Source organism: Nuphar pumila, chromosome 15, assembly GCF_984573655.1.
Source record: "Nuphar pumila chromosome 15, dmNupPumi1.hap1.1, whole genome shotgun sequence".
Lineage (NCBI taxonomy): Eukaryota > Viridiplantae > Streptophyta > Magnoliopsida > Nymphaeales > Nymphaeaceae > Nuphar > Nuphar pumila.
Genome location: NC_143263.1, coordinates 89,943,529 through 89,968,115, shown reverse-complemented (window position 1 = coordinate 89,968,115; position 24,587 = coordinate 89,943,529). Strand labels below are relative to the sequence as shown.

Sequence of the window (24,587 nt, the reverse complement as noted above, 5' to 3'; positions counted from 1 at the left end):
TGGACTATAAATCAGTTCTATTATGGTGTGTGTGTGCTTACTTGTGCGTGTGTGCGGGTGTTTTATTATGGTGTGTGTGTGTGTGTGCGCGCGAGCGATATCTCTACCAAGTCAGTTAGGCTGTTCCACCCATTGCATTGCATCCCTTTGTATATTGATGGGAAGGCCTTATGCTGCATTCACACACGATCCTGGAGTTGCTGCATGATAGTGACATGAAGAGGTATTCTCAATAGATATTCACATCTGTCTTTTAATGGTCAAACATCTACATGATTATGGTCGAACAAGGGGTAGTGTATTACAAGGGAGTGATTCAATGCTGAAAAGGCAGGGATGCTTTCAGAATTATATTATTAAATAGTGATTCAATGTGGAAAAGCTGTTTGGCAATATAAGAATAGAGTTGTGCAGATCCAATGCAGATACTATTGCAATGGGGACACACTTCTATAGGCAATTGTTGGCCCTTCTGGTAATGGGAGTATGCTCCATTATCAATTCATTATGATTACCATGCACATTTGTCTTCAATCTTGTTTGATGATCAAATCGAATACATGAGACATCTGCAGTTATGTTCAACAATCTTTACTGATGGTACCATTACTATCATGCTTGTTTTGATTGAATCAAATACGTCTGAGTCACATGCTGTTAGGTTCAACAATCTTTATTGATGGTACCATTACTATCATGCTTGTTTTTTCCTCTCAGTTAACTGACTACTATGGCTATTTATTATTCTTTCTGCATAGTTCTGTTCATCTTGTATATATGTTTCATTCTTCTATCTGCTGACGTAGTATGATGTCATTTTCCTTGTATATATGTTATCCTTCAAAAATAGCTCTATGCTATGGTTCATATTTTTACTAATTTAATAGCTTTCAGATTTTAGAAATGGTTACAAACTTACAACGTCAAACCTACATTTCTTTGACATTTAAAAGCATCTAACTCTACAAGCTGCTAAATAGCATGACATGGAAGAAATCAACGTGCTATATGTGGGTAATGAATTGTCAAGATGCTATTATTTTGCCATTAATTGTAACGACCCCAACTCCGACCCGTTAAAAAGTGACAATTTTTTTTTTTTGAAAACAATTGCAGAAACATTCTCAGAGACCCGGGACCTTACAGTCGTAACCACATCCACAACCATAAGGGATCTTACCTTACCATTACTGAAAGCAATCCAATTTTATTTAATAAAATATGAAATGTTTAGAGACATGAACATGAATAATAATAAGAACAAGAATCTAAAGTAGAGCCCCTTTGTCTAAGCCAGAGTTACCGGAAGCACCCCTATAGAAGGGGAAGCGCGAAATGTCGCGCTTCCAAAATGCGTGGGGAAGCACACATTTCAAATGGGAAGCGCGTACCCCTTTAATGGGGTGCGCGTACCCACCCCCATTAAAGGGGTACGAAGGGGCGAATTTACATATTTGTCTTTTTTTTTAAAATTTTTTTCCAAAAAAAATTAATAGAACGAGTTTTTTTTAAAAGGGCAAAAAAGAGATTTTGAAAAACCCATGAAAACAAAACCCAAAAGGGCTTTAGGTTTTTTTTACGCAACTCAATCTGAGTCTCCTCCCTTCTTCTCTCCTCTCTCTGGCAACCGATCGACGGAACCCAAAATCCGGCGACCTTCACCGACATCCGGCGACCTCCACGACGATGAATCCATTCAGGTATGTACTCTCCTCTCTCCATCTCTTCTCTCTGTATCTCCCACGACCTCTCTCTTTCCATCTCTTCCCTCCATTTCTTCTCTCTGTATCTCCCACGACCTCTCTCTTTCCATTTCTTTCCTCCCTTTCGTTTTCAGGGAACAAGCAATCCTTCTGCAGTCATACAATATGACATTTAGGTTATTAATAGCATGACAAAATGGGAATATGTTTTACTCTCTTTGTCGGTTCTGCAGAATTGCTTATTCATGTGCATGCTATTGGAAACAATTTATTCTATCTATGTTTATCATTATTTATTAGGTTGTTTATAGCTTACCATTGCCTTGTAACCGTAACCTTGATCTTCTGAAAACGGAAAGCTTATCCGTTTTATTTTCTGAAAGTTTTGGTCCCTTGGAGATCCGATTCTTTACCTAGGGTTTGGGATATCATTGTCTAACTTAATTTTATTTTGGTGCACTTTCTGGATATCTGAGATTTGTGTGGCTACTCAGAGGGCGTTAAGGTGGGGAAATAAGGCCAGTCAATGAGTTTAGATTTTAGACCTGTTTCGACCCATCCAAATTGTTTCTCCCAAATGGTGGGCCCGTATTTCGCGTTGATGAAGAGTTTTCAAGTGATATAAGGCTGGTGTCTGACCTGTGTGAGGTTCAACTCGTGAGTAGAGGTTTGTGTTGCAGGTTTGATCCCTTCATTCTCTCTAGAAGGTACATTTAGGGAATAGGGGATTGTTAGAGACTATTTGTTTCATTTTCCTGTTGCAATAACATGGTGGTCTTTATCTTTTGTGTTATCAATACGATCATGATTTATATTCTTATGTGAGTCTCATGAAAGAAAAGAACATTATATTGGCTGAGAAGCATTTCACATTTTGTGTTTTAACTGAGTTTATTTGGTTATCTTTCTTATTTCATATGGAAGCTGCACAGAATCCAATGGTATAGTTGTATGACTGGTAGGGATCTGAGTCCTCACGCAATGGTATTTTGAAGTTAAAAAAATTTTCTGTTTTAATATTTGGGTTTATTATATGGTATAAGTAGTCCCACGCTTCCCGCTTCCTAAAATTTTGAAAGTGCCTCGCTTCCCGTATCGCTTCCCGCTCCCACTTGCTCGACTGGTAACTCTGGTCTAAACTGAACACTGTCTAGCAGTCATGTAGCCCTCATAGCTCCCTGGAATAGCAAGTCCCATTACTGAGTCTCAGAAAATGTAAAAAACACAAGAAGTAGTGTATCAGAATGCGAGATCCTTCATACGAATCCCTCTATCAACTCAAATAAGAAAAAAAGAACATAAATGAGATTCATGCAGTATATTAGAGAAATGTAACCATTATCTCATGCTTGGATTGATCGTTTATGCATTCTAAGAACAAGAATTATGTAACCGGGAATATCACATTTCAGAAAGCAATAAAGTTCCATAATCTAATGCACAACAGTAAAATGCATGAATAACTAACTAAGTTATTATTAGAGTTTTCTTTCTGTATGCATGTCTTTATTTAATGCACACATTTTTGTTTCTTCTTTTTATTACCATAACCCACATATATTCAAAACGGGTAAACAATTCTCGAGTTCAAGTTGGATCTCCAGTTGTAGCTTAACACATAAATTGATATTTTAATACTGAGTTTCCTACTTGGCCCTCGACCGACTTCAAGATTCAACACCATTCATCGAAACATTAGAATTTAGCATCTAATCTTGGGATATTAGGGAAGTCAGCATCCACTAATGCCACTTTCTTGGTATACCAATAACAACAGTTGTGTCTATACACCACCCTCAAGCAAAGTGGTGGAATCTCTTTAAAACCGTGGCGGGAAGGTGAACCACCTAGTTGAGTTTAGGGGTACAATCGCACATAGAGTTTTAGTATCCTCACGGTTCCCTAAAACCGTAGTCTAAGATTCTCACACTAAAGAAAACACATTCAGGAGAACATTAATTACACTTTTTTCTCGTTTATCTTTTCATTTACATTAATGATTTATTTCAATTCTTTGTTTTGCAATTCAACATGCAAAAAGACCAAACATTCGTTTCGCAATTCAACATACGAAACTCATCACGGGACCACGACCCATTATCACATGAAACAAAGCAATTAGTTTAAAAACATGAAGTTGATTTTTGCGATGCATAAACTTAACATGGAGCAACACCTGCTCAAGGCACACACGGCCTGTAGTGATTTATTATGACCACCGATGTATCTAAGGCAAAAATCATAATGAAAATGTCACTTATGCATTATTTTCACATGCCTTTTAAATGCACATTCTCAACTCAATAAGGATATGCATAAACAACAAATTTTTTTCCATGCATGTGTTCTCATGATCATGCCAAATACTTATTTTCTTTCATGAGTTAATTTATGCCCACATGCGAACTACTATGCGAATATGCATATGCAAATTAATCAATATTTCAGGAGTTGGACATGCCCATAGAATGCATGTACAAGTAACATCACATTAGAAACAATGGGCATGTATACTTAATCAACCATAAGCATGCAGAACAACATCTTAGCATGAGTAAAGCCTAATCATTCATAATAGGCAAAAATTCTGGAAATTTAGAGCATCAAGCTGAATTCTCTTTAAGCTCAAATCAATGCCTTTAATGTGCACAAATTTGAACCTTTTCCATACTCAAACCTAAACATTCATGGTACATAATTCTAACATGTAGTAACCATGAATCCACAAAACCGTTAGGTTCAGCACCTGTGAAAGATTTCTGTTTTTTTTAAATCAACAAAACAAATCCCAGGTGATTCAGTACTTGTTAACATTTTTTTTTTTGAAATCAACAGGCCCAGCCGAACCCAGTCGGCTGAGTATGTGCCTAACTAAACTGCACCCAGTCGACCCAGTCGGCTAGGCTAAAACTGAGCCCTCTGCTCAGCTGAACCAGCGGCTCAACTGGGCCTGCCGACTGAGATTTAAATTTATTATATATTTTTCCTTTGTAGCAGCTCTCTCTCTCTCTCTCTCTCTCTATATATATATATATATATATATATATATATATATATATATATATATATATATAATTGAATGCCTGCCCAGCCGAGCCAGATCGGCTGGGCCTGGCAGAGCCTGGCCAGCCGAACCCAGTTCGGTTGGGATGCATAGCGAGTCCAACAAAACAAACCATTTTGTTTTCTGTTTTTTTTTTTTTGACAGGGTTCCAGCCCACCTGCCAGCCAAACCCAGTTTGGCTGGGCTTAACAGGCTGCCAAACAGTCCCCAGCCGACATTGGTTCGGCTGGGTCCAGCCAACATTGTCCAGCCCAGCTGAACCTGGTTCGGTTGGCCCTGACAGGCCCTGTAACTGCCCAGCCGAATTACCCAGCTGAACCTGGTTCAGCTGGGCCTGCAAAAATGCTCTACAATTAAAAAAAAAACTTTTATTTTTACTTTTTACTTTTTTTGCTTGCAGGCCAGTTCGACTGGGTTTGTGCCCTGCTAAGACTTACCCAGCCACCTGCATATGCCCTAGCCGAAACCCAGGGTTAGGCTGGGCCAAGTAAAAACATAACATAAAAGAAAATTTGTTTTCAACACATAAACCTACATGATATATATGCTTTGTCAGCCTATGATCTGATCTTGTAAAAAAATGGAAATATGTAAAGAGTTGAACTATGGACATTATAATACGTTCCAGTATATATATATATTTTTTCAACAATAGGTTTAACATTCTCTTTGCATCAAATTTAACATCCTTTGTGCATTGGACATCAACATTATAAATCCTAAATTTAACATTCATTTTGCATTGGATGACAATCCTATAGATCACCAATTTAACATTCACTATGCATTGAATATCAACTTTAGAAATTACAGATTCATTATGCATTGAATAAGAACTTTATAATTCACCAAGTTAGCATTCACTATGCATTGGATATCATCTCTATAATTCACAGATTCATTATGCACTGTTTTTTTTTTATAATCTCACCCTACAACAGATCTGGGCCAGATCTGCGTATGGCAGTCATGGCCGGTCTGTTCCAAAACTGTACCACATCTGTGTGTGTCGGACCGGTCCAGATCGGCCCACACTACATGTGGCCGATCTGTGCAAACCTGTCTACTTATAAAAGTGGACGGATCTGCATATAAATTCATATATTCATTTTTTTTCAGCTTCTACTCTCATAAAAGAGGAATCAATAACAAGATATGTACCTGCCTAACACTATCAAAGGAGAATGAATCAGATCATACTTCGTAGAATCCGATTTACATCTTCTTTTTCCCGTTTGAGAAGATAGAAGGGCCCGTACATTTTTTCGATATTTGAAAAGAACCCAATGTGCTTCGAATATCCAGAGGGAAAGATGACTTCTTCCTCTTCTTTACACGTCTCTCTCTCTCTTTTCTCTTTTTCTTCTTTCCTTCCCTTTCTATAGTTCATGATTTTTTTTTATTGAGGAAGCCCCTAGAGGTGACACCCCTCTAGGGTTTTCCCATGTGGTGGGCTGCTCCAAATCCCACTTTCCCTATTTTTCCTCAACCTCTTTTTTGTTAACTTTTTTAAACTTCCTTTTATTACTTTCCTTTTTCACTATTTTCTCTTTTTTACCCCCTTATACTTACCTTTTTCTCTCCTGATTTCTTGGTTAGGGTAGATTCTTCTCAGGATTAACCATAAAGTAAGTTCTGAAATTCAAAATTAATACCCATTAAATAATAAATTAATTATTTATTATCAAATAATCATCCAGAAGCTTCCAGAGGGTATCTTATCCCTCCGGGGGCCTTTTTAACTTTAATTTGAATATAAAAAACGAATTTAAAGTTATATTATCGTTGGGTATGGGTTTGGATCTGGACCCAAATTTAAGATCCAAATCCACATCCAAACCCCAATCGGATCCTGGGCTGGACAAAATCTTAATTAATATGGGTTTTGGACAGAACCCAGATCCGTGTTAATTTGGATCAAAAGCATTGAAGCTAGTCCGATCCAAATCCTGACCCAGCCCGTCGAGGCAGTCCCTTTTTGAAAAAAAAAATGATTTTCGGGCCAACCGTAGCTCAAATTGGGAAAAGTAAAATATCGTTGGACTCGGGATTTCGAGACGCATCCAACGACACATACTTTGAATTTCGCTTCCGAAATTCGCCCGTGCTTAACCCGAATTTCGCTCGAAATTCACTTGAATTTAAAGGTCGAAAATACAACTTTTTCACACCTTTTAATTGGCTCTTTTAGACCTTGTCGATGAGATCTGGGTTGATTCCAGACTCAAAGACCATAGGCCTATTATCGAGGTTTACCCAATTTTTCTTCTATACAACAACAACTACGCCTTCATCCCAAAACAATTGGGGTCAGCGATATGAACCAAAAAAGAAATTCATTTTGGGTCTTCCACATGAATCCTTTTCCTCCAATCATTTCTATCCAACGCCATGTCCTCGGTGAGGTTCAAAGCATTCATATCCTTTCCTATCATCTCCATCCAAGTCTTCCTAGGCCTACCCCGACCTCTTTTAACTAATATATTTTCCCATTTCTCCAACCTTCTAACTGGAGCATCATTAGGCCTTCGCCGAATATGTCCAAACCACCGTAAACGATTCTCTCGCATCTTATTTTCAATGGGTGCAACACCTACCTTCTTACGTATCTCTTCGTTCCGAATCTTATCTTTTATTGTATTTCCACACATCCATCTAAGCATCCGCATCTCAGCTACACTCATTTTTTGAATATGATGTCTCTTGGCAGCCCAACATTCCGTACCATATAGTAAAGCGGGTCTAATAGTCGTCCTATAAAACTTTCCCTTCAACCGCAATGGCATTCTACGATCGCACAGCACTCCAGTAGCAATTTTTCTTCTATACTTAGCCAAATTTTCAAAAAACTCAAATTCCACTAAGTGTGAGAATACATGATATTACATTAATTTTACGAAGAAATGTCCATTGTCAGCAAGTGATTAAGCTATATCCATTGTGACAATTGTGTCACTCTAAATGAGCTGGAAAGGCAGCACCTTTTCTTTTTTCCTTGTTTATTGCTTGATGGGCTTCAGATGTCCAGAAAATGGTATTACCATGAGCAAACCTTTTCCCTGCTCTGGCTGCAGTTTTGAGAGACTTTTCAGTATCTCTGACAGAGAAAAGCATGAACATTTGCAATGTGTGTGTTTCTAAACAATCTGGAGTTATATGTTGACTCAAGAAATGGTGAAACTTGAACATCTCTTGACAAGGCTCCACACCATCGGTGCCTGGATTCAGATAGATTGATGCTCAATTTGACTTGTTTGGGATATGTTGTAGCATGCTTCTTGTAACCTTATTTGCAGACCAATAGACTGATTCTAAAGGGATTGTAGTTTTGAAAAAAGAGTGCTTTTGAAGTTTAGATTTTGTTGCTGGTCTACATTGCTGAATTTTTGCTTCAAAATGTATTGACATTGACTCATATGTCGCTGCTGTTCCATCTTGACTCATCTTGGTTAGGAAATTAAGTTGATCCTTGTCAGTTTCAGATGTCACTATTTCTATTAAATTCATTTTTAACAATTTAACAGATTCAAGTTTTTTGTAAATACACTATCATATATTCAACATGTAACAGTTGATGTATCCCTAGCTTTCCATTAGGATTTCTCTAGAGTTTGCTTTATTTTGGGCTTTTGATTCCTTTATCCTTCAAATGTTGTTCCAATGGGTATTTGTTATTGCCAAGAAGCTTAATTATTTCAAAGGCTATGTATGTTTTATCTTTAGGATGATGACCCTCTTTGTTTGTATTTTGTAAATAAATGTTGCAATTTCAGGGAACTGGGACACTTTGGAGGTGAGGCCAAGAGCAAATGGGATAGATACAAGGGAACAACTAATCAAGTTTTACATGGAGAACTATTCTGCAAATATTATGCATCTTGTCATTTATGGAAAAAGTAATTTGTGATTACTGGGTTCCTGTTGGTCTGATGATGTTTTTTCGTTACATTGAACTTGGAAGATAAAGTCTCAATTTTTTTTCTGAGAAAGTCTGTACCAATTATTTGTAGAAAGCCTTGATGAGATTCAACTTATGGCTGAAGAAAAATTTCAAGGTGTCCCTAATAACAAATTGAAGTGTGTTTCTTTCCCTGGACAACCTTGTGCGTCCGAGCACCTTCAGGTATATGTTCATTTGCATTTGCATACTCTTATTGCGCCCGGCTTGTCTGGCAATTAGGATAATGTGGTCTTCTTTCTGGTAAACCTTCATTGGCACTTCTTAGAATACATGCTAATTCTCTGAAACATCTTTGCTATATCTTGTCATTGCAGGTCCTTGTCAAGGCTGTCCCTGTAAAGCAAGGCCACATATTAAATTTCATATGGCCCATAACTCCCGATATACAATACTACAAAGAGGGCCCTTGTGCATACCTCAGTCACCTTATTGGGCACGAAGGAGGAGGGTCTCTCTTTTTCCTTTTGAAAAAACTTGGTGGGTCTGCATAAGCTTATGAATTGGAAAACATGTTTGCGATGTACAGTTTCTTTTGTTTTAAGTCTTACTTTTCCATGACCCATTTCGGATCTGTCCAAAATTTGCTTATTTTTTTTGTTCATATTATTTACTAAGATTAAATAATTCTACTCTTTCTCCTTAACATCCTATCATATGAGCTTTTCCACTTGCATCATGGCAAACCATGAAATAATAGTTGCTTTATTGTTGATATTCTTTTTTTTTGTAGTTTTCAAGATTATTATTACCTTATTTTTAGACTTTATCATTGCTATCAGCTGGACATGAGTCCTAAAATTGGTCTTAGGTGAATTGGGAACCCTTCTTGTAACATATGGGAACTGCATTGTTTTAGTGGAACATTTTTTCCAGTTATTTCAATTTTCAAGTTGGTCTTTCTTCTTTTCCTTAACTTACAAGTTTATGCATCAATATGTAATTGATTTTAGTTTATAAATATAAATATTTTCCTGATAAACATGATACATATGATATTGTAGGGTGGGCTACTAGTCTTTCTGCTGGTAAAGGGGATTGGACTTGTGAATATGCCTTCTTTATGGTAGTTATTGATCTTACTGACGCTGGTCATGGTATGTATTGCTTGTAAATGGATATTGCATTTGTTTCTCTGACTTTTATTTCTCTATAGAGACCAGTCAATGTGAAATCAGTTCTTAAACCACAAAATAAAAAATTTATCCTCTTGTCAGGATTGCAGTTTCTTTTCTATTCTTGACCGTTGTGGCCTTTTTGACTCTTTACCATTTTGCTGCATTTTACTGCAGAGCACATGGAAGAAATAGTTGGATTATTGTTTAGATACATTGATCTTGTGCAAAATTCTGGGATCAAACAATGGATATTTGATGAGGTATCAAGCTTTTGATAACTTTATTCTCAGTCTGATTTAGGGTTGTCATGGGTTTCTTGTTCAAAATTTAGATTAAATTTTTTGTATAACATTCATATGTTTACAGTTACATAGACATTGTTTACTTATTTATGAAAGATTTGGTATCTATTGATGTCCCAAAGATGTTGCAAGAAGAAGAAGGGGGAGACGGTCCCTTTAGGGTGCTGTTTCTCTGTGTAACGATCCTTCTCAAAGAGATCGTGGAAAATCTGATATTAAAAGGAATAATACAATACAAAGGCAACTGGACAATATTGCCCATACTTGTTACAGCATATCAGTTACAAAGGGCAAGAAAGTAAAGAACTAAAGAAACAAATAAGGACAGACATGCTGGATTTGGGTATGGATCTGTACCCAATACCCAGACCCAACCAATGTTATCTCTCAATGGCTTCCCTCAAGTTGTACATGGTAATCACCATGGACAACTTGGATTTTAGATACCAAAACCCTCACTGTGTCAGACCCTTTGTAAAAATATCTGCTATCTAAATCTCAGATCCGACAAATCTAGCTTCAAGCTCCCCATCTTCAATTTTACTTCTTATGAAATGTTGATCGATCTCTATATGCTTAGTTTTTTCATGATGAACATGATTTAATGAGATCTTAATGGCACTTTGATTGCCACAAAATAAAACCGATTTAGGAACATTTTCATGAAGCTCATGAAACAAATTTCTTATCCATGTCAACTCTGAAGCAATTGCCACCATGGCTCGGTATTCAGCTTCAGTACTTGATTGAGCTATGGCCTTTTGTTTACGACTTGACCACGAAACAAGATTTCTTCCAACAAATATACAATAACCGGAAATGGACCTTCTTTCATCTGGTTTTCCTGCCCCGTCAGCATCCAAATATGCCATAACTATGAGGAGATCTCATCTTCCCTATGACATCTCTTCTTATAAAACAGCCTATCACCCAAGGTGCCCTTTAAATACCGTAAAATTCACTTCACAACTTCCATGTTAGTAGTTTTGGGCTGGTGAATGAATAGAGTCACTTGATTTACCACATGCACGACATCTGACCTTGTGAAGGTAATATATTGTAACATTCCTGCAATGCTTTTATACTCAGATCACCATACAATTCCCCATCATTGACACTAAGTTGGTGTATCAGAACATGAGTTAATAAAGGTTTGCGGTCACACATACCTCTTTTACGTAGGAGATCCATAATATACTTATACTGAGTTAAGAGTAATCCATCCTTCCTTTTATTAACCTCTACTCCCAAGAAATATTTCAAGTGACCAAGATCATTCATCTTGAAACGTTTATTCAAGACTTCCTTTATTTTCAGAATATGTTCATTTGAATTTCTTGTAATAATTATATCATCAACATATATAAGCAAAACAATCATGTATCCTTTACCTTTGTGGATGAACAATGAAAGATCAAGGGAGGATGTGCAGAAGCCATGTTTCTTTGTTTCCAAAGAGAAACTCTCGAACCACAAACGAGTGGCTTGCTTTAACCCATATATTGCCCTCTTAAGCTCACAAACATATTCAGTTGGATCATTGCGTTGGCTTCTTCTATTGCCTCTTCTTCAATGGCCATTGCGTCTACCTCACTCTCTTGCAGCTCAAGTTCAAGTAGATCACCTCCCACACTTCTAACAAAATTGTGCAGTATGCAACATGCCTTCACTATATCTACTTGTGTCTTGATCTAGTATTGTGGTGCTATGCACAAGATAGGAAAACACCTATACCACATAGGTGCGGGTATGGCTTTAGCTGCTGGTGCGGCGATACGACACTTTAAAAAAACTTGGGTATGAGGTGCGGGAGGGTATATATATATATAATCTTTTTACCCAAGTTTGACTCAGACCTATATCACATAGGTGTGAGTGGTCTTTTCTTTTTTATCAGATCAGATCATCAGACCCAGCCCCGATTTAGACCTGGGTCAGATCCACGCCTAATTCAAATCTGGTCTGGGTCAGATCTAAGAATGATTCAGTTATAACACTAAAAGTGCGCAATCGATATTTTTTCCTTTATGGATGTGATTAGAAAGATTTATTTAATAGAAAACGGGTTTTGAATCACATGATTGTGACATGTAAACCAGGTTTTTGTCAAAAGCACCAAACATTAACCCATAAACAAATTCGGATCCGATATTGGTCCAAACCCGATCAACCTGAAAACCCTACCCTGTTAAAAAGACTGATTTTTTAGTCTCCTATTATTGGATCCTGCATTACCATACACATATCAACCTTGCTTCATTGGATGATTTTTCATAGGAAAAACCATACCCGGATCCAATAAGAATAACATAAACCAGTCCCGGTCGGCCCATACTTGATAAAATAATATTTTTTAAAGTTTTTTACATAGAAAATTCGTGGATCTTAATCGAAACTCAGGTTAAACCCAGGTTTAGTATAAAACTTCATAAACCACACTCAACTCATCAGACCTCATTCTTTGCAACCAAACCCTGACCCTATAGGATTCAATATGGGTCGGGTCGGGACATACATGATCCGTTGACAACCTCAATCCTGTAACAACGCCAAACTGACTGTCGAAAAATGCAGAATTTGTTTTTTAAGACAATTGCGGAAAACCTCCCAAGGACCAGGGGCACATTACAGATTTAATATTCACAAACCATCAACCATTTCAGACATAGAATCAACTTAAACCATGGACCGAAATTTCATTTATTTAATCAAATATGTTAATAAGTTTCCAAATAAATTCTAAAATGAACTCTAGCAAATCCCGTGTACGCCAGAACCCGAGCCACCAGACCATAAACCTCGAGTCTTCCAGCCAGCCAGTCTCATCGTCACAGAGCCTCATTACCTGAAGAACATTTTTAGAAAACGGGTAAGAGCCGAAGTTCTCGTACGAGATCCTTTCAAAATCCAATAGTAAGGAATTTAATATAAATTACATCAAACACAAGTTTAAAAGGAATCACAAATAACATATTATTAGAACAAACTTACCATTTAAGCAGTTCAAATAAGCATTTAACAACTTCATGCTAAATCAAACATTTAGAGATGCATGAAATTAATGCTAAACATTTAGGAATGCAGGAATCAATACATGCATGAATAACTTTTTAAGTTAATTTTTCAGAATTGCTTTTGCATGTATGTTCCTATTTAATGCACACAAATTTAATTTCCACTTTCTTACAAACCCGCGGATAATCAAAACGAGCAAAGTTTTCGAGATTCAAAGCAGTTCCTAGTCGTAGCTTAACACACAATTTGTATTTTAATTACTGAGTTTTACACTTGTTCTCCAACTGATATAAGGAATCATCACCATCAATCAGAACATTAGGAATCATCATTTAATGCCAGAACATCAAGAAAATTATCATCCATTAATGTTACTTTCTTGGTATACCAATAATTACTGCTGAGTAAACACCATCACCTGCAAACAAAGTGGTTGAAAGTTCTCTATAACCGTGGTTGGGAACATGAACCACATATCGTGTTTTTGAGGACAACGTCATACATCGTGTTTAGTATCTTCACGGTCTCCCATGACTGCTATCCAAGGTTTTTAACCTTTCACAAAGACACCAGGAAAAAAAAACTATTATACAGTTTAGTCTCTTTTACCGTCTTAATTAATTAAGAGTTTTTTATAAAAAAACAATTATGCAAATGAACATGCAATAACAAATTCAGGTCTTTGCCCTATCATTTAAACAATATAATTATTTCGTAAATTAAACAACATTGCACATCTCACAGTAAGAACGATCATCCATAGACTAGAACAATTTGATGTTCACAGTTCACAAGACATGATACCAAAACATATTCATGGCTAGTGAACGAATACAACCTTTATAACGTATAATCAGATCTATCATATTGGTCTATAATCCAAACTTTTTGAGACTGACCAGCTTCGACACTCATTAGGTTCGGATTCAATAAAATATCCATGACCAACCAAATTTCATGATTCCAAAAGAAATGAAATTTTAGGGATAACATCAGTAAAATTTTAGTTTTTCAAAAAAAAAAAAACCCCCTTCAGATCTGATTTATAATCCACTCAACAAAAGAGCTTACTCATATTTAAGAAAGCAAACCTCATACATAAAACAAATGATCATGCATGCATTGCCACAATTACTATAGTCATATGTCTAAAGGCATTGAGGACAAAAACACTGAAATCAGATTTGCAACACAGTAATTAATGTAATTGAGTTTATGCATGCCTTGACTAAAACATGAAGTAAAACATAACATGCATAACCAAATCATTGGCTAAAAAGAATCATACATCAGAAAGTTTCTTGCATGTATTAACTGCGACACTTTACACACACACACACATATATATATATATATATATATGCTGAAAAGAAAGATCAACTCTATCAACATAGTTTCAGATTTGATAAAATTGATAAATCTGGATAAACGTATACAAATTAGGTTTCTCTCTCAAACCCATACTTGATTTGGTCCACACAAATCCCTCCACTCATCGGAATAAAGAGAAAATCCCGTACCTTGTTTATCGTAGAGGAAGGAAGAGACGTTGAAGGTGCTCTTCTCTCTCTTTTCTCATTCTAATTTTTAAGCTTGATGTTTTTGAGAGAGGTTTAACCTCTCTTTTTTATAATGAGAGAGACTCCCTCATTAGGGGGTGATGCCCCCTCCTAGATTAATATGGTTGGGGTAGGGTTCTACCCAAGGTAGAACTCTCCCTATCATAACCTCTTTTAATATATATATATATTACTTATATATATGTTTCTTAAAGTTTTAAATTCATTTTGTTTAAAAAAATGTATAGATGAATTATGGGTCTGGGTTGGACCCATGATCATAACCCATATCCATTTAGATTTCAGCCCATACATGACACTAGTCAATATGGATCCTGGACTAGGTCCAGATCCATATTGATGTCAACCCAAATGTATATAAGCCGGTTGACTCTGCTCCAAATTGAAAACGACCTAAAATAGAGGTCGGTCTAATTAGAAAAATGCAGTTTTTGGACCAACCCATATCCAAAATCGCCCAATCAGATCTCCTACGAGTTCTGCGGTTCATAACAGATCTAACTATGGTCTTGGTTCCATTTAAACTCTTGAATTTTGCTTGAATTCAATCTGATTTTAACTTGAATTTCGCTCGAATTTAAAAGTTAAAAATGAATTAAATTCGCAAGTGCTACATATCATGTATAGATATCTTTAATGGGCCCTGGACCAAGTCCAGACCCACATTGATGTCAGCCCATATTTATTATTTTCAATTTTTGACATTAAATATAATTATTTAATTAAAAATTGTATTTTCGAGCTTGAAAATTTATGAGATATTAAAAATCCAACCAATGTCTAGCCATGTTAATGGGGCATTAAATCCCTAATCTTTGGCTATTTCCACTATGCGAAGAGTAAGAACAGAGAAACCCTAAACCTCCCTCCTATCTTTCCTTGAGATCTAGGGTTCATCTCCGATTTTCTCTGTAACAAGAGGGATGGGGTGAGTGAGGATGAAGACTGTGAAGAACTCATCGAAGCAGGTGATCGAGTGGTCTACTCGAGGATGACCCTCAACTTCTACACCAACAAGAAGATCCTAGAGGAGGTGGCCATCATCCCCTCCAAACACCTCCACAACAAGATCGTGGGGTTCTCCACCCACCTCATAAAGCGCATCCAATGCGTCCTTGTCTGCGACATCTCCCTGATGCGAAGAAGAAGAACGAGGAGAAAGAGCTGCTGCTGCTGCTGCCTCTCTCTCTCTATATGAGAAGAAGAAGAACGAGGTGGTACCCACTCTCTCTATCTGTCTATCTCGTTGCTTCTTAGTCTTCTCCTCCCCTAGTTCTTCTTGTTCTCCCGCTGGTTAGGGTGGAGACAGGGGAATATATATATATATATATATATATATATATATATATATATATAGAGAGAGAGAGAGAGAGAGAGAGAGAGAGAGAGAGAGAGAGAGTTGGGGTTTCGGTTGGACTCGACCCAGGCCCGACACACAACCATCTCTATCTCTCTTTGACGTGTTTGCCGCACTCGATATGACACCTGCACCCACATAGCGTCGCGTCGACGCTGGTGCGAGGGCCCTTTTGCCGAGTCCTTGTGTCTTAGGAAAACACTTTTTTAACACTCCAAAAGTACATTCAACAACTTTGCGTAGCAATGAATGATGATAATTAAAAAATTGATACTTTGTTTTAAGTCTCTTATTCCTAAAATCCTTTAGATGGTAAGTAACCCCACGAATTGGAGTCCGAAATCTTGGAACATTAGCATACCCACCATCACTAACATAATATTTTCCCATATCATAGATGGGTATATTAGCATACAACAATTAACAATGTAAAATAAAAAAATTATATCAATGAAATTTGCCATTGTTACCATGTGGGATTTTAAGTCTATTGGTCCTCCTAAGTACATCACGCAAAACCATTGCATCATGTGCAGAACCTTTCCAACCAGCTAAAACATATTGGAAGTTCATATCAAATGAAACAACAAAAATATTTTGTGTGAGTTCCTTTTTGTTTACGCCACAAAAGACACTCAAATTGGGCTTCTGCGGGACCATCCTCTCCTGATGCTTCTGGTGTAGCATGTTGGTTGACCCGAACATGCGAAGGCACATGCCCATTCCTCCTGGCATACACTGAGGCCCAAGTTGCTGCCAACGGCATCTGGTAGTCGACCGGTAGTGGAATGCCCGACTCATTCGTAAAGGTTGGTAGGGGTGGACGGTTAGCCCAGTAACCCGCCCAGGACATTTCATGTCCTCCCCTCTATGAAGAAGCCCCTCCCACTAATAGAACGGGCACACATCCTTTGTGCGCCTCTGCCCTGACTCCCACTGGCACCAACCGACGAATCCATCAATCAGAAGTACTTCGGACAAAACAAATACAATATTTTAGTTTAAGCATTATTTAAATACTAAAGCACAAGAGGACTACTTACAGGCTCCACTCTTCCTGTCCTGACTCTGATACCAAGTTCTAATACCCTAAAATTTCAACTTGTAATTATGAAATATATTTAGAGAAATCTTTCGAAATTCAGAGTTTTTAAATTCAGCGAAAACAAATTTTTCTTTGAAAAGAAGAACAAGTTGACACTTCTGGGCGCATTAGCATAAAAATCGAGCAAAAACATTTTTAGCAAAACGACTAGTGAGCAAAAGTACAAGCCCAAAACAGATAGCCAGGACACTCGAGAGAAGAGTGAGGTCTCGAGCCACGTTGCACCGCGTCACCGTCTGTCTGAAAAACATAATCGTCACCTGCACCCATAAAAATGGGTCAGTCTCGCAAAAAACTGGTTGGAGCGCAAAGAGAAAGTGACAAACAAAAAGTAGAAATAAGCAGTTGTAACAGTAACAGAGCTAACCAGACTTGTCATCAACTATCACAAGCAATAAGTTAAGTAAAGCAAGCAACTAAGCTCCACAACAATTAACTATAGCAGCATCACCCAAAATGTACAATGTACATCTAACTGTAGTGTGAGCAGGTTAGATTTTGTTTTGATGATTAGCTGGCCATGTGAGTATGCACAAGGCACGAAACGTAGAAACAACCGAGATGAATCCGGGGGTCTATTATGCTATGTGTTTTATGATACCCCGGATGACTGACTGAATCTGCTCCTAAGGGGACGGTCAGTGACCAAGATAGGATTCTCCAAAGGCACTCGTTCACAGGATGTATCCAACTTCTGCAAAAGTACCAGAAGCTACCTTTTATAGCCCATTTCGCCTAACTCCGATGACTGGGGAAACCGAGTCATTTGCCCATAGGGTGATCGTTAACGACCTGTTTATCAGAGTTTTTGTACCATCCATCATCTCTCTTAATGAACCATGTCGAACATGCACGACGAAGGTTTCTTAACCGCCACCTCATTCTACATGCTTCAGTCCATTAAATCCACTCAAACATCTTGCATATGAAGGCGCATAGTCACCATTTTGTGAATTCCAACAATTGTGTTCATTGTACGCCATGAGGTTCATCAACCTTCTGTGTTACTCATCGTAGTGCAACCCAACGTCATTGTCTAAAGACGCGATTACGATGGTAGACAAGGGTTACTCAAAGGCACCCCCAACACGGAACAAGTCCAAGCATGTCTACCTTCTCGAGAAATCTAAAATCCTTGTAGGATGATATTTTCTCGAGATCAAGGCGCCAATATCCCATTTCACGTCTTATCGAAAAAGAGCGAACATTGATACATGCGGTCGCGTTCCACACAAGGTTTTCCCTGAAAGAACCGACAAAGGGTAAAACCTATCGTCATGCATAGCAACTCCAAAACCAAAGTACTGAATGCAGAAACGAAATAGCAGGATACAACGAGAACAACAACAACAAAGGCAGAAATATAAATGTAAGCAGGAAGGTACTGAAAAGTAACGCCTGGGCACGTAAAGCGCGGCGACAACAATCAAGTAAATGCAGAAAAGTAAAGACAGAATGTGCAGAATGTAAAGACCGAAAATAAGTGCTGGAGAGTAAATACATAAGTACATCTAGGCATTTAAAGCATGACAACAACAAGAAAGTAAATGTAAAGAAGTAATTATCCTTAGCTTTTCCATATTTATTCATTTCGTTTTAATGTTTTGTTCCTTTAGAGTCTTTTTGCTCAACTTGCCCCTACCTTAGGGGTTTGCGAGGCTGCATGCGTCTATGAGTGTAGGTGATGACAGTATTGGGCCATGGGGCACGAGTGGGCTCCGTTGCACAAACTGCAAAGATACGATTTATTATGATATTAAAAAGACAAGAGAGGGTCAGGGCAGGAGCACAACGCCCTGCCAGAAACTTAAAGGCAACAAGGGTCCCGCACAGAGGCAGGGGAAAACCTGCAGCCAGGTAGAGCCCAACCCCACCTGACAACCCAAAAGGAGGCAGAGGCAGGGGCTGCCCCTACCTGTGTGCTAGAGTGGCAGGAGCCTGACCCCTGCCGAACAACAAAAACACAAACAGGGGCAAGGGCTTGGCCCTTGCCGAAGACGGCAGGGGCTCGGCCCCTGTCGACAAGAAGAAACAGGAGGCAGCAGGGGCTCGGCCCCTGTCGACCCACAAAAGCCCAGGCGGCAGGGGCTTCACCCCTGCCGGCCTGCCGAAAAACATCGAGGCAGAGGGGAGGGGAAAAGCCCCCTCCCTTGCCTGCCCAAAAGATCATAGAGGCAGGGGCGAAGCCCCCCTGCCTGAGGGAGACATACAATGGCAGGGGGCTCCCTGCCTGACGAAAAACACGCAGAGGAAGGGGGCGGAGCCCCCTTGCCTGACATAAATTCACAGAGGCAGGGAAGCTTCGCTGACGGAAACAAAGAGGCAGGAGGCAGAGCGCCCCCTGCCTGCCAAAAGATCACAGAGGCAGGGGCAAAACCATGTAGAGGTAGGGGGCTCCGCCCCTACCTACCGGAAAAACCTGAGCAACAGGGGTCGAGCCTCTACCAGAGGAGATGAAGAGGAAGAAGACAGAGGACGAAGAAAGAGAAGAATAAGAAGAAGACGAGGGGGGTATGGACGTCAGGCCGGACCCCACTGCGCTCGCCGGATAGAAAGGAAAACGAGGAAGAAGAAGACGAAAGCACGCGCACGCGCGCGCGCGCGCGAGAGAGAGAGAGAGAGAGAGAGAGAGAGAGAGAGAGAGAGAGAGAGAGAGAGCTGACGGTGCTGCGTCGTCGGGGAAGAAGGTAACAGAGTGGGAGCATCGCCGGCTGAGGTAGCCGATGGCGGCGGTCTCGGGCAGCAGAGAGATATACGGGGGCCGATGGATGGGGGGAGGGCACAGTAGGTTGCCGGGGAGGGCTTCGGCAGGGGAGACTCGGGGAGGGTAAGAGAGAATGGGGAATAAGAGGGGGTGGCCGGCGTGTTGCCGGAGAAAATAAAAGAGGGGGGGGGGGCTTGGTGCAGTGGACATGGGGAAGGAGGGTGACAGGTGGGAGAGGGGGCCTGCCGCCTGCCCCTATTAAGGTTACGCAGGGTGGTGGGTCGGTGCCCCGACCCTGATGCCTTGCAGGATCCGGGTCGGGTCCGGATCCGACCCGGGTCCAACTTTTTGTTTGTGTGTGGATTTTACAGGGCCAGACTTAAGTGGGTCTTGAATGACCAAGTTGACGACACCCTAGGCACCTCTGATGAGAACATTATAAAGGGAACCACTCTCTATTTTAACTTTTTATGAGAGTCGAATTGAACCCAGTTGCCCTGATTCGTGATTACCTTGTTAAACATGATGAGCTTAATAGGCTTATAAAACTCGAATGAGCCTATTTTGCATGTGGTCCACTCAAGCTACATCAGAGAAAAGTCACATTAAGCACAATACAAAAATGAAATTGACTAGAGAGTAGATCAAGCTCCAAATGGCAATCAAGATAGCAAAATTTCATCACCATGACAAGGGATATAAGAAAGCACTACCTTCAGATAATTTACCCACTCATTTTTTTAATGCTTTAAAGACAAGGAGAAGCTTAATGCACCCTATACTTGTGGTTCCTAAATCCTGAACTCCCAACCAGAGGTACATGTATCCTAATCCTGATATCTCAGATCCAAGGCTGAGATCCCAGCATTAAAAAATACAGAGTGCAATTCAAGCTCATAAAACAGTAGACATAGAACACTGAGCACATCATCTGATCCAACTATAGTGCAACCCAAGTGTGGAGAAACTCTTAACTGCCAGTGGAAATTCCCAAGCATGTTACATTGAAACAGAGGTTCTGCTTTTTTGTTATAACCCATCTTAGAAGTTTAGACTCATAATCATAGAAAATAAGACCATGAAATTAAGCAAAAAGCACGTAGGCTAGGTAAAACTAGTGTCATGAGTTTGTCTTCACAAAATTGGAGCAAAAAATGAGTAGCACACATTATACATGGTATAAATTCAGCACAACTTTTTGAACATTTTTGTGTCGGCTACTTCAAAGATAAAAGGGAACACATTACACCCATAAATTCATAAGAAAATCTACTTCCATCAGATACCATAAATCTCAAAACTCAAAGCCCGTAATCCCATATATATATGAACATAAAACCCTAAAAACTCAAAGATAAGCTTCCATTATCCTTCATATGCAGTAAAACCCTAAGGATCCTTTTCACATTCAACCCCAAAATATCTAGAAAAGCACAATTAAACAAATAAACCCTAATTTTTCAACACCAAATCAATCAAAACCCTAGTTCATAAAATTCCCCTATATATGCAACATTAATTTCTAAAATCAAAAGAGATTCTGGTTACCTAATTCTCAAGGACTAAGGGAAACATTAGGATTTGCTGTAAAGAAAAAACAGACCTAATCCCTACTTGCAAAGAAGAAGAAGAACCTAAGCTAGGGTATGCCAGAGAGAGAGAGTGTAACGACCCCAATCCATACCCTTTGAAAATGCGAAATATTTTTTTTTCTAAGAGTTGCAGAAAACTTCCCAGAGACCTGGGGTCCCTACAGTTCTAATTTCAGTTGGATAACCACACACCACAAACAAACTTACATTTATCATCCATAACCAACCAACTAAACTCTTTTATAAATGAGTCAATAAGAGTCTTATACTCAATGTCAAAAGTGAAATAACAACTTGCAGGAAATAAGAACTAAAAGAAAACAAAAGTAGAACCACTCTGTCCGTCAGTGAAGCAGTCTGAGGCAAATGTGACCCTCGTATCCCCTCAGAAGCGAGTCCATTTCACTGACCACCTGTCTGGGAAAAACCAATAGAAGAATAGGGTCAGAAATCTGAAGAATTCTACGTACAGGTTTCCCTAATGAATTAAATAAGAAAGAAAACATAAATAAGATCCATGTAATATTTTGAAGAATACGGTTATAATCAATTCATAAGACAATTAACCATTCATGCAGAATTAAACATTGAGCATGAGGGAACATGAAGTAAGTAACATTGATCACAATTTAATCAATAAGGCAATTAAATGCAAAAGAGATCAACATCATGCAATGATCAACATAAAACAACCAAGTGAATAGGTAAACATGCATGAACTAATGCATAGCAAGAATATGCATGATTTATGTGCGATGCATGAACACTTATTATCTTTTATTTAAGCTTTTTTCTTTCCATATGCATGTCCTATTAAATGCACGCAATCCTTAAGTTCCTCTTTTTAATTTACCATTGCCCGCGGATATACCAAACGGGTACAGTCCCCGAGGTCAAGTAGGGTTCCCGAGGTAGTTTAACACACAATTTGTATTTTATTACCGGGTTCCAAACTTAGCTCTCGACCGATATCAGGAAACAACACCATCCATCAGAACCTTGGAAAACAACATCCAAAGTCGGGGACACCAGGGAAAACAGCATCCACTGGCGCCACTTTATTGGTATACCAAAACAACAACAACTGTGTCAAAATACACCACCCCCAGGAAAAGTGGCGGACTCTCCCTAAAATCGTGGCTAAGAGAAGAACCTCAATATCGGGTTCATGGGCAACAACACGCATACGGAGTTTTTGTATCCTCACGGTTTCCCCCAAACCGCAACATCCAAGATTCCCATGCTAAAGCAGAGACATCAAAGAGAAAAATGAATTACGCTGTTCTTTACTTTCTTTTATCTGGTTATTAATTCATCTCTTTTACATTTGCAAATTTACATGCAGAATTAATAACATAAGCTTGCACATCAGCATGCTAAGCTTTTCACGGGACCACAGCCCGTGACAACATAGAACAGTGCGGTGAAACAATAATATCACATTTGATTTGTTGCAATGCATCAAAATAACTAAAACAGAGAACAACTGGTTCTCGAGGCTCACCCAGCCCCTGATGATTCAATTTGATCATCACTGCATTCATAAGCAAAAATCATAAAGAGTATGCCACTTATGCATTCTTTTCACATGCTTTTCAATGCGCATTCATGTATGCAAGTTGTGCATGAAACAATAATTTCATAAGCATAAGCATAAATTCACACACCCACATTAAATGCATGTTTTCATGACATGCACATACTCGTGTCAAATGCAAGAGTTCATTCATGAGTCGATCCAATTAAAACATACGAACAACCATGCCATTTTGGCCCTGCAAAAGCATCTAAATTCCATATGGGTCTATGCACAAGTACACTCTCTTACAACAATAATTTCGAACAAGCATTCACTTCCCATGCTTCGCGATGCATATTCGTGTATGCAAACTTTTGAGTTATGAACTAGACAAGCTTCATATGCATGTGATCACATAATCATGCCAATTAAATGCCTCTATTCATGAATCTTCTCAAATAAACAAGTGAACAATGATGCAATGTACACACATGCATAAGATGCAGCCTTGTGATATTACTTTAATTCAACATATTATGTCAAGTAAATGCATATGAAAATAATCCATTCTTTAGCATGTAGATGGCTGGTTTAATACAAGAAAGCAAATTCTGCAATTTGCATGCTAAGTGGGTCTTTTGTTTCAGATTCGATCCAACGCAAGGACTATACATATTAGAAAATTTTCTCCGTAACAGTGCAGCCTGCCATACCAATTACAACAAAAGCAATCTGTTAACTGCACCCAACCCAAAATGAAGCCACACTGGGCCCAAAAATCATTATCCAACCGACATGTAATCAGCTGGGGCTAAGGCCGAAAATGCCCATCCGATGCACTCGGATGAGGCTCCACAACCACCAGGCTCGGCCTGTCAGGGAAGCCGAATTCGGCTGGGCTGACAGCCAGCCCACATCAACAAAATCTTTCATATATATATATATTGTTACAGATGGGGGCTGCCAACACTTTGGCAAGCGCTGCCAGACCTCACAGGGACTGGGTATTGCCCAGCCGACCCAATTTGATTTGTTTAAGTCTAGCTGTTAGATACAGTAACCCAAGTTTTGTAAATGAGAAATCAGATAAATGTGTATTTCAAGTTCCAGTTCTAATAAAATAAAATCTCAGGTTCAGCGAGTATCAAAACTATAGATTTAATACGCCTCCGCACTTAGCCGGTATGCACTATAAGTATTTCCCATATAAGAGAACCAGTTCAACCCTGAAACGAAATGGGAGCAACAAACATAGGAAAAATAAAAGAAATATAATGCTAACAAGTAAAGCTGAAACTCTCCTCTGAACACTACAAACCAAATGTGAATATGGGTTTGGGCAGATTCTTGGATTCAAGTCTGAGACGCAACAAGTAAAAAGAAACACAAACAGCCAAAACAGAGTGGAAACATGTAGGATCCAAAGATCGGTCTATGAATATAATTATGTATCAATCCTCGATGGAAAAGAAAAAGACTGAACATAAACCCTCAAACAGAGATAATCGTTACCTAATGAGCCATATCCATCATAGAATAAAAGTTCAATTTGGTGTAAAATATATCATGC

The 24,587-nt window shown here is 38.8% G+C and overlaps 1 protein-coding gene across 3 annotated transcripts in view; it reads left to right on the top strand.

The window, feature by feature from the left end:
- LOC149815956 (Insulinase (Peptidase family M16) family protein) overlaps window positions 1-24,587 on the top strand; it is a 105,817-nt gene that overhangs the window by 15,010 nt on the left and 66,220 nt on the right. For all 3 annotated transcript variants that reach the window (XM_089990202.1, XM_089990201.1, XM_089990200.1), the window contains exons 8-12: window positions 8,541-8,663; window positions 8,778-8,890; window positions 9,043-9,205; window positions 9,730-9,822; window positions 10,018-10,103. In XM_089990202.1, the coding sequence (XP_089846328.1) occupies window positions 8,541-8,663; window positions 8,778-8,890; window positions 9,043-9,205; window positions 9,730-9,822; window positions 10,018-10,103 (578 nt within the window). The remainder of the gene's footprint in view (window positions 1-8,540; window positions 8,664-8,777; window positions 8,891-9,042; window positions 9,206-9,729; window positions 9,823-10,017; window positions 10,104-24,587) is intronic.